Genomic DNA, 11975 nt, shown 5'->3' with positions numbered 1-11975 from the left:
TAAACCATTGATCACAAAAATTTCAATGTGGGATTTTTACCATTTTTAGTAACTTATAGTCGTTTTTAAAAATTTAAAATATAATATATAAGAAAAAATCTATTTTTTTATTATATTGTTAATGTGATTGTTTAAGTTGTTTTAATAATATAAAATTAAACAAAAAAAGAGAGAGGATACACACATTGTTATCAAATATGTATTATTCATAATCATTAATTGTCATATATGTGTTAATCATTTTAGGTAATTCCGTAGTTTTTATTTAAGGAAAGAAAAATATTTTTTTGTACACTATTAATTAATTTTATAGTTAGTTTAATAAAAACTCATAGTATATGTTTATTTGAACCAACTTATTTTTCTAAGAATTCTAAGAATCATCCTTGTGATGACACGTGGTTACGAAAACATGTTGTAATGCTCCAGGATTAATATATAGGGGATGACTATTTGAAGTTCCATAGAGTGTCCACCTTGTACTTCTTCTAAAAGATGTTATGTGACATTATTACTAAAAATATATATAATATATAATAATTATATAGACAATATAAAGAAACATAAATAATAAGTAAATTTGCAATATAAAAAATAAAAATATTATATTAAACATATATCATAATATTATTATTTGATATAAAAGAAAGAAAATTAGAATAAATAAATATAAAACATAAGAAAAATAAACAAAATTAAAAAATATAATTAAGAAATGAAAAAATAAATTAAATATTTGTCTGAAAATATATAGTAATAAGAAAAAAATATTAATATTAGAATAATATATGCAAAATATTCATAATAGAATAACATTAAAAGTATCATAATATTACAATTTGATATAAAAGCAAAACAGTTAGAATAAGAAAAATATAAAATATAACAAAAAATATATAATAAATAAATATATAACTAGATCTCGACCCGCGCAACCGCGCGGGTTTTTATTTTCATTTATTTTTATATAAACATTTTGTTTTTAATTCTATATTGGTATATATTAATATAATTTTATCGTATATTTTTTTATTGAATTGGTTGTTTCCAGATCACGTTTTTTTTTGCTAGAAAAAGATTGATAATTATTTAGTTCTTATAATGTAGTAGACATATTATTTAGTTCCTATAATCTAGAAAGTGAGTTATTTAGATCTATAATAATGATAATATTAGAAATTAAATTTAACATGATTTTCTAGTGATAAGTCCATTAAGTCCATTTTTTAAAAAATCACACATGAGTGAAAGTTGTGACTTCTCTTTTAATATATAAGATATACGAAATAGAAAATTAAATTAAACATATATCTTAAAATGTATAAGTTTTACATTTTTATTATTTCCAAATATTTTTATAAATAAAATTACAATATAAGAAAAAAGCATACAATATAAGAAATAAACATATTACACTAAACATCTATGATAATATTATCATTTAATATAAAAGCAAAAAAAAAATAGAATACATAAATATACAATATACGAAAAATATATAACAAGTAAATATACAATTAATAAATGAAAAAAAATTAAAATATTTTTGAAAAATGTATAGTAAAATAAATAATAAGTAAATATACAATATAAAAATATAAATATTATATTAAATATTTATCGTAATATTAGAATATTAAATATACAATGTAATAAAAATAAATAATAAGTAAATATACAATATAAGAAATAGAAATATTATATTAATCATCTAACGTAATACTATCATTTGATATAAAAGTAAAAAAAAATAGAATCAGTAAACATACTATATAAGAACAAATAAAGAAAATATACAATATAAGAAATAGAACAATTAAATTAAAAATATATGTACGATGTATATTAAAATAAATAATAAGTAAATATACAGTATAAGAAATAAAAAAAATATTAAATTAAGCATCTATTATAATATTAGAATAAGTTAATATATAAAAATAATAAGTAAATATATAATATATGAAATAGAAAAAATACATTAAACATCTATCAAAAATGTATAATAAAATAAACAAAAAATAAATATGCAATATAAGAAAAATAAATTTTACATTAAACATCTATCATAATATTACAATTTCATATAAAAGAAAAACAATTATAATAAATAAATATACAACATAAGAAAAAATAAACAATAAGTACATATACAATTAAGAAATGAAAAAACTAAAAACAATCTCTCTGAAAAATGTATAGTAAAATAAATAATAAGTAAATATACAATATAAGATATAAAAATATTATATTAAACATCTATCATAATATTAGATAAGTAAATGCACAATATAAGAAAAAATAAATAATAAGTATATATACACTATAAGAAAACTAAAAACTACATTAAACATCTATTTTAAAAATATATAGTAAAATAAATAATAAGTAAATATACAATATAAGAAATAGAAATATTACATTAAATATATATCGTAATTTTATCATTTGATATAAAAGCAAGAAAATTAGAATAAATAAATAATTTTTAGATCACTGTGCCATGAGCTTATATAAGATCAGTTTATTTTTCATTGTAAATCACTCATTCTTAATCAGAGAGAATTTTATTCTTTTGCCTTTACAAAGTAATCCAAAATTCGATTTTCTTAACACTTGTGTTATTCCTAGTGTTTTCTTAACACTTGTGTTATTCCTAGTGTTGTGATCATCAGACTTATCAAAACTCCCTCATCAGACTTATCAAAACTCCCTTTACATAGATTTTCGTTTGTCCTCCTCCTCCTCCCCCCCCCCAGGATATCCATTCCTTCAACAGATCAAGTCGAAAGAGTGTTATACAACAAGTTGGCTTGCTTCCATATTAAACCACTTCACTTCATCTATCATCCACCAGATTTGAAAGAGAGCATTATACAACCAACTTTCCTCTCCCCGTCATCCACCAGTGTAATATCATCCATTATACATCAACGAGACATATAAGGTATACCTTACGTAAGTACAGTAGAAAGATTAATATGTATGCCATAATTCTCTGAAGATAAACAGGCTTTCACAAAGACAGTAAATGAAAATGTGTACGGGTATATTTGTAAAGAGCTCGTTTATAATCTGGCTGCAGTGGTGATTGGTGAAGGTTTACAAAATGCAATATGATTATCCAAGAAAAATATGTATTAAGTGCGAATCTATAGGATTAATTAGTAGAAAATGCGAATCATTAACCTTGACCTAGTTCGTTTGGTATATCGTATATGTCGTCGGTTGTTTGACTTAATCCGGGGGAATATGGGAGTTCGAGCCCAAATGAGGAAGTCTCCATGCTGCAATAATTCTTCATTTGTTTTGTATGTTTTGTATATTCTTTCACTTTTATTGTTTTCAAAATTAATTTGACAACGAGACGATTTAGAGTTTGTTACCACTAAATGTCATGGAGATTATGGCTACACAGGAAATAAATAACAGTCACACTAACAACATGTAAACTACTATATTATGACTATTTAAAAAAGATAACCAGATACGATTTATCTTTCTTAAAAAAAGCTTCGCCATAGATTTGTTTTGTTTATTTCCTATCCAAGTAGCATTTTTAGTATTTAGTTACACAGCGTACAAAATTAGCCAGCTTATGAACGCTATATTTTTGAACCAAACGTCAATCTACCGTCAATTCAAATCCATCAGAATAATAGCTTTGTACAATTAGTCATTTAACTGTCGGATAGTTATCAATATTTATTCTTTAACAGAATTATGTCCGCTCGAGTGTTGACGAGTGAGGAAACATCAAACACCTCCTAAGTGAAAGCAAAGCAAAGAGCAAAATTTCTTTGGTGGGAATCTAACTTATACATAAAAATCATTCTATTTTTCTCTTCTGTCTTTTACTTTTTTCCCTATCATATATTCATTGAACTTTAGTGACACATACTGATATATCTCTATATATATATTTCAAGAAACAAGTCCCGAATTCATACTTAGGACCTAAAAACATACGAGATATTGTTTTCTTTTAAGAGAATAAAGATATATTCTTTGCTTTATTGTACAAGTTAATTATCTTTTAGAAAAGCTTATGGTGACAGACAGTTTCATATGCTTTATACCACCTCTAAGATCTTAAGGGCAATCATAAAGGTAATCATTAATCATATTATTAACCATATTCACACAATCATACATTCATAACCAATTTTTCTTAGCAAAAATAAATTTAGTAGAAAACTATATAAATATTCTTTTAAATCAACTTTACCCACTCTCTTTAACTTGTTTGCTTTCTTTTTCATCCACGTCCTCTTTATCTCTCTTTAATACCTTTTCCACTCTTTTCTTCTTTCTGCTTTTTCTCCTTATGTCTTTCCTCTGCCTGTGTTATTATTATTCTTTCTTAATACTTATTTACATTTTCGTCCCGTTAACATGGATTGTTAAATATAAATAAAATTATAAACGTTCAACAAAAGAAACATAACATTTATTGTGCCTTTAGTATTCGATTCTTTCACTAGCTCTTCTCAGTAGAGAGGGAACAGAAATCGTTTTACAACTTCCGAGAGGATATTGAGATTTAAGCTTAAAACATCACTTATTCAACTGAAATGTATATCGAGACTAGTCATTAGCCAAAACAGAAGATTAATACTAATTAACTACTAGCTAGCTACCACAATAAATTTAGTGAGATCAACCCAAAGTAAATTCAAGATTAGGCTTGAAGGGGCTGGTTCCAGAGATGTTTGATGAGCTCATGTCTTCCGATGACATCCTCTCATAACTTGAAGACTTTCCATCTATTTCATTCTGTTAAGTTAAAACCCGAAACAAAACCAATTAGCTAAAAACAGATAGTGTGATTTATAGTTTGCATAGTATGTATGTTAATATGTATATGATAAGTATATGAATGTAAAGTGATCATGGACATGAACTTACACTTTTGACAAAGAGAGAAAGGTGAAGCTCAAGCAAATATATACTTCCATTAATGTAGTAATTTTTATTCATCCCAACGGTATTATTTATATATTTTATGTTAAGTCTTGATAGATAAAATAAAATGTGTAGAAACCAATGCAACACTAGTGAAAGGGATTTTAAGTGTTTCGGTTTATTGTATTATGCAGACTGCAGTACATAATTATGACATTCGTACGAACATCTAAGCTAAGCCTACTTATTGTCCTAAGTACTAGTGTTTGACATTGACACGAATATTTAAATCTATTCCAATTGTTCAGTGGTAGCTGCCATGGTTTTGCTTTTGCCCATATTAGCTTATAAGACAAACTTGGATAACCGCACCTCAAGGCTTAAGCTTTCACAAGTCACAATATGTGCGTGTCAAAGGTCAAAACAAAAACTCATCGTGGTCAATATCAATGGGGTTAGGTTTTTCTTTATTTTTCCTATAAACGTCTAAATAACGAAAATACCATTTGCTTTTGAAAATTCCTAAAGCAAGCTTTAAAGAAAGTCCTTTTTTGGCACCCCTTTTGAGGGTTCGGGTGACTTAGCAGTGAAAGAAATCGACAATGCATAAATAAAATTTATTTAGTACAATATATACGTATATAAACACACACGATTTCGTGTGTTCATAGTTATATTTGCAGAAAGAGATGAATCGTACGTCGATCAAAAAAAAAAAAAAGAGATGAATCGTACCTCAGAAGGTAGAATAATTTCTGCAACATTATCGATTAGCTTCCCATGCAAACGTGCCTCTCTGCAAAAGCCAACAAAAGCTTAGTAATATGAGAGTATATATACGATTTTGCTTTGAGGAAATAAATAAAATAATCAAAGAAATATTCAAAAAGAGGAAGGAAAGTTAAAGGAAGATAAAGCCCTCTCGTAAAAGGTATTATATATATATATATATACACACATGTATATATGAACAATGGATCAATATATATCAAGATATGAAATAGTTTTTTTAGAAAGATGAATTAATGTATTGTTAGACCACCGTATATGTACGTACCCGGAAGAATTGGTCCATCGACCGTTTGATTTCTCTAACGGATTCGTCAATTCATCGGTATCTCTAGATTTTCTATTCATATCGAACATCCAATCGTCTGAGTTATTATCTCCTGAAGATCCATTTTCATAGACATCAGATTGTCCTAAATTACATTATAGAATTAGGGTTTCAGTCACTATGACATTTTAATTATTGAATTCTCTACGTTGCATAATTACACTACATATAATCTGAATTAATATCACTAACTAACCTGACGACGCTGCTGCTTTGTCGGTTGTCTTCACTGTTCGATACATCTGATATTATACAAAAAAGGTTACAATCAAATTAAAAATTAAAGCGCTTGTACGTAGTATATTGCAATTTAGATAAAGTCAAGAAAGCAAAGTCTTACACCAAAAAAAAAGAAAGCAAAGTCTAAATATGTTTTCTCTGAACCTCCGTATATGATGCATGTATCGAATGATATGGCGATGGAAGAAGACCAAAGAAAGGAGACCAATGTACTGTTGTGTTCGGACAGTTGAATATAGTACAAACCAATATTCAAAATATAAAACACTTATGTATATATACAGACACATTGGAAGATAAAAATAAGAGAGAAAAATATAGAACTATTCAGACACAGAAGCATTCATTGACATTATTAATGAAAGGTTGCGATTTTCATGTACCCATGCATGAATTTATGTGTCTTACCATGGTTAAAACAATGGCCCATTGATATGGAGATGCGGAACCATGGTTAAGGTATAAACATTCCATTTTTTTTTCTCTCTCTCTCTCATTGTGTGTAATAAGACCAAAACTATTCATCATTGAGAAATGATGGTGTTTCTTGTACTCTCCCTTTCTGAGTTTTTATTTTTTTATTAGAACTATTTTCTTTCCTAAGGAAAGATTCATTAATTGGGTAATTATCCCTAATTAGAATGTCCTAAGATTTTGTATGGCTAAGAATATAACTAATTAAAACCAACAAATACTTGATTCGAATAATGATAAGAAACTATAAATTTGAATGTTATATAATAAAGTATAAATTTTAATATATAAGCCAATTAAAGAATGGATGATAAGAAACCAAAGTAGTAGTGTTTTTCTTGAATATCTTAATTTCTACAACCCTCTAGTTCTGTCTCCAACTTTCTATTCTATGCGTGTCAGTAATAGTAATATTGAGTAATTTTGGTTAACTTGTAACAGAACATGTTTATTCTTCCAAGAAGAAAAAAAACAAACTTCAAAAAAAAAGAGAACCAAGTCTTGTCTATCGTCTATAAGGACCATCAGATCCAGCCAAGAAAAAAAAAAACAAGATATTTTTTTACATGTATGGATTGTTTAATTTACATTTTTTGTTTTGTCTAAACTCATCCATTGCATTATTGGTGAGCAAAATTCGGATTTAATTAATATTACGAATAAAGAAGGAAGGATCAGAAGAAAACAAGAGTCGATCTGACTCGAGTGAAACTCTGATTTAAGGAAGTCACCGAGTCAAATGCATCGATACCCGAGAAGCTTATTATTTACCTAATTATAATATATAAAATTATTTTTACTCCCACTAACTCTATACTTATATTTAAATATGTGTTTACATAATACTCATCTAATAATTATTTTCTTAGTGACAGAATTTTACCTGTAAATGGGACTTAACATGAGCCAATGTGAGATCTTTGACATCCATAAGCTCAAGAACAGATTTTGGTGTTGCTCCTAATTAGATTCATGTAATTAATTAAGAAACAATAAAATGATTTAAGAAAAAAAGGTAATTAAAAAATGAGAAAAGAGATAAAAAGGAACATACTTTCATGGCCACCGAGTAATTCAACGGCGTGAACGAAACGGGCATGAAGAGTGGTTGTCCATCGCATCCGAGGAGCTCTCATGCTTCGTTTAGCTGGGAACCTCGGCATGAATCTCGCTCTGTTTAGAGTCTGATGATGATTGTGGTGATTAGGGTAAACTCTACTGGTACCAAAGCTATTGTTGTTGATTCCGGTGGGAGTCGGCGAAGAAGAGGGAATTAGAGACGACGGATCGAAAGGGAAACACGGAGGAGGCCGGTGATGATGATGTGGAGGAGGGTTTTGGTATAGAGGGATTCCTCTTATGGGTCTTAAGTGAGTATTAAGGTCATGAGCAAGAAAACCTTGCAAGTGTTGTTGTTGTTGTGTCGGAAACTGGAAAGAGGTGAAGATTTGTTGATGATGACGATGAGAGTTGTTAGAGAGTGAGAGATCTTCTAGTGGATGATGATGATTATTGGTTGTTTTTGAGCTGGAATTAGATACGAGAGAAGATGTTCTTGAATCAAGAGCTCTTCTCCAAAACCCTAAGTCGAGCTCCTCATGATCTTCTTGATCTGTTGTTGGTCTTCTTCTCTGCCACGTCGATGATGGTTGGCTGTTTGGAGGACTTATTTGTAAGGATAAGTCAGGCTGAGCAGGAAAAAGCTCCATGGAAGAGAGCTTTACTTCTCGTTTTCTTTAAGAGATTCTTCAGTCGGTTTCCAGCCCTAGTTCTTGTTTTCTTGAATCAGGATGCAAAGACAAAAACACTTTTTTTTTATTGTGGGTAGGGTGGAAAAAAAAAAGGGAAATGAGGATGGGATTTCTGGGTTTTGTTGAGAATGTTGTTTATATTGTTTGAGGTTAAGTTATTTTTGCAGAGATTTTTGAGATATAGAGAGAGAATAACAATGACAAGGCAGTATGTAGTGAATGGTTGTTTCTTTTGTGTGAAGTATATGTAAGAAAATGACACTTGAGTGAGTGTGTGAGAGAGAGAGGAGAGAGAATGTGTTTGTGTGGACATGGGGGGCTAGCGGAACTTAGGTTAAGAAAGGAGAAGAGAAGCAAATCGTAAAGAAAATGGACAGAGAAAATAAGGGAAAAAAAAACTGAAAAACAAATAAAATCAAAAGTGGTAAATGGTAAATAAGGCTTTTTTTGTTCTTTTTTTGTATTCTTTTGTTTTCTTTGGAGGAAAAAAGTAAATTCTTTATTTGTGTGTCGATACCATTTTACTGTTCTATTCTTTATTTACATTCCACCTTTTATCTTCGCTTTTCATTCCTCTTTTTATTTTCTTCTTTCCTAAAACCAATAAACTCCAATAATTAAATGAGAATTTTCAAAAATATAATTAACTAGTGCATAGTTTAACGAAACTATGGTTCTTTTATTTGTGCTAATAAAAATATTTAGTAATGGCAGTTAAGTCTATCAAATCAGTTAAGTTATAACAAAACAAAATATTCCTTATTAAAAAAAAAGACCCCTACGCAATTCTAAGAAAATAGAAAATGTTCTAATTCGTTTTGAAATAATGTGATTTTTATATGAAAGACTCCATTGAATGTCTTATCGAAACGTAAACTAACTAAAATATCCATCACGTGAAGAAGAATGTAAAAGAAGAAGAAGAAGAATAGAAAGGTGAAAACTTTGAAATGGTTATCTTTAACATCCCACACGCTCTCTATATGCTCTTCTTTTAACTGAAACCCAAGGTAGATTTCTCCCTTTTATAAACCCTAATTAAATTCATTCCAAAAAGAAGCATATAATTTTTTGAAAATAAAGGTTTAAATCACAAAAGAAAGGGAAGAACAATGAAAAATATGAAAAGAGAGTAACGAAAAGGAAAAAAGAGGAACAAAACAAAGTTTGCTTGTTTTAACTCGTATGACTCTCTTTCACATGATTATCACTTTTCTCTTCTCCCAAGTCCCCATGTTTCTTTCCCTTTCATTTCTAAATTATACATTAATGATTAAAATCTCTTACTACATTGAATAATCGGTTTTATTACTTTGGTGGTGAAATTAATCTAACATCAACCCTGTGCATGACTTCATTTGTGCAACTGCTATTGTTATTATCGTAATATAAACTATAGTGACATATACTAGTGCATGTATATGATTGATGACCGTTCTGAATTCTACGAGTACATCATCTTAATCTTATGTTTTAATTATTCTTTAGATTAATAAAATTAATGATTAATTTTAAAAATCTCATATATATGTATGTAAAAGACATATTCATATATAAAAGATATATGCCACTTTAATTATCACCATTGATTTAAGTTTGAAATAATTTATATATTTTATGAAATAATTTGATTGTTTTAACAATGTGCATCATTATACAGAAAACCCTTTAAAAAGAAAAAAGACCTTATACAGAAACAAGTTATTTTTTTTCTTCAGAAAATTGAATTAAAATCATTGACATGTTAATGTATTTGTAACAATTATCATCAATGTTCACCGTATTTGAATATTAATGGGGGTGACGTAAACTACATGTTATATACTATGTTGCAAATTAAAATCTTATTTGAAACTTAAAAGAGAATTTTCAGAAAAATTGAATTCCAGTATGTCATACAAGGACTGAAAAGACATAGTTTACCTACCGACTTTAGTCAATCAAGTTGGTACTAAAGTTGCAATTTCCAATGTTGAATTTTAACGCGAACAACGGTGTGGTGTTTTTCCGTAAGAACAATCGAATGCTAAAAAGGCCAACGCCAAGACCAAGCCCAACCCTAGGCCTCGTTTAAAATTATAATATTCTCTAGCTTTCAAAATAATGAAATAACGCAATTTTGATCTGCGCAATTTTGATCCAGGCAAACTATACAATGATTCTTCAATTTTACACATACAAATATATGTTTTACATGTTTAGTTATATATAATTTTAATATTTAGTTCCTCGTGAATGATTGATGTTTTCGATTTTGTTATTGTATTTCGAAGACTGACGTTTTAGAGTATAACTAATGCACTTGTCTTTAAAAGTAAAACAATAAATAAGATATAAAATATGATTGGTAAACTTTATTTAACTAATGCACTTGTATTTTAGAGTATACCTAATGCACTTGTATTTATTATTTTAAAATGTGAAATAGTTAAAACATCAAACATTTGTATCAAAGGGAATATCATATGACTAATTGTTTAATATTACATTTTCAAACACAACAATTTTATAGTTTGCATACAATAGTTTAACTTTTTTTTTTCAAATTTGTCAGTGATATATCTCTTATTAAAAAATAACACTAGTTAAAACCTTAATATTTTGTGACATTTAGGGGAATGTCACTCAGTTTAACATTAACCTAAATATGTCACTAAAGATATATATGGATTTTAGGTTTTGGTCACATTTATATATGTATATGTTAATCAAATTATTTTTATGATTTAAATTTTTGACTTAATAACCTATACTAAATGTAATTTATAGAACTTCTGCCTCATTTAAATTATATAGTGCACCGTGTTTATCTTTATCCTATTAACCTGCATTTTCTTTTCACTAGCTCTAATTTATTGAATTTGTTTTGTGTTTTCTATTGTTGATTTATACTTTTATTTTTGGTTGTGATACCCCAATTTTTTTGGATAATTGCAATGAATTTTTTAGTGTTAAAAACAATTCTTGCAATCCTTCATCTATCATACATCACAGTATATAATTAACACTTAAACCTTCCAATACATTTGATAATAAACATATTCACATGAAATATTCTTTTCAATTATTCATTTCTCATTTATGTTAATGACATAAATTGGCACAATACCTATTGCACTTTCAAAATTACACAAGATAAAAATGGCACAAAACAATTACATTAATGAATAATATATGAACTTGGTCTACATAAAAATAAGCATGATTACATTTATAATAATAAAAATAGTCATATACTCCTATTATTATTGAAATATAAAATTAAATCAACCACTATATTTAATAAAACAAACCGATTCCAATTTCAAAATAGCATTGTAGCCGATTACTTATATTGATAGCATATTTTCAATTAAATGGTACAAAATTATAAATTGAAAACTCTTATCAGTTAGAGATAAAAGAATTAACTGAAAAAATCTTATATTAAATTAGTATCGCAATTTAATGCAAAATCAGAGGAAGTACCATTTTAGCATTACTTTTTT

General features: G+C 27.6%; 1 protein-coding gene across 2 annotated transcripts; it reads right to left on the bottom strand.

The window, feature by feature from the left end:
• Positions 1 to 4434: 4434 nt before the first annotated feature.
• On the bottom strand, positions 4435 to 8808 carry LOC106435277 (probable transcription factor KAN2). Of its 2 annotated transcripts, none has more exons than XM_013876154.3 (6): positions 7791 to 8808; positions 7620 to 7696; positions 6219 to 6264; positions 5963 to 6074; positions 5641 to 5701; positions 4435 to 4776 (listed from the first exon to the last, which is right to left on the bottom strand). In XM_013876154.3, exons 1-6 carry the CDS (start codon positions 8443 to 8445, stop codon positions 4660 to 4662), a joined length of 1068 nt encoding a protein of 355 aa, XP_013731608.2. In that variant the 5' UTR covers positions 8446 to 8808; the 3' UTR covers positions 4435 to 4659. The 2 variants fall into 2 exon arrangements, with proteins under 2 accessions (XP_013731608.2, XP_013731603.2); XM_013876149.3 differs by having other exon boundaries at positions 5963 to 6107; positions 7791 to 8803.
• Positions 8809 to 11975: the final 3167 nt, after the last annotated feature.

This window comes from Brassica napus, chromosome A9 (genome assembly GCF_020379485.1).
Source record: "Brassica napus cultivar Da-Ae chromosome A9, Da-Ae, whole genome shotgun sequence".
Classification (NCBI taxonomy): Eukaryota; Viridiplantae; Streptophyta; class Magnoliopsida; order Brassicales; family Brassicaceae; genus Brassica; species Brassica napus.
Note: the sequence above shows the minus strand (reverse complement) of the source record. Positions and strands in the feature narration are given on the sequence as shown.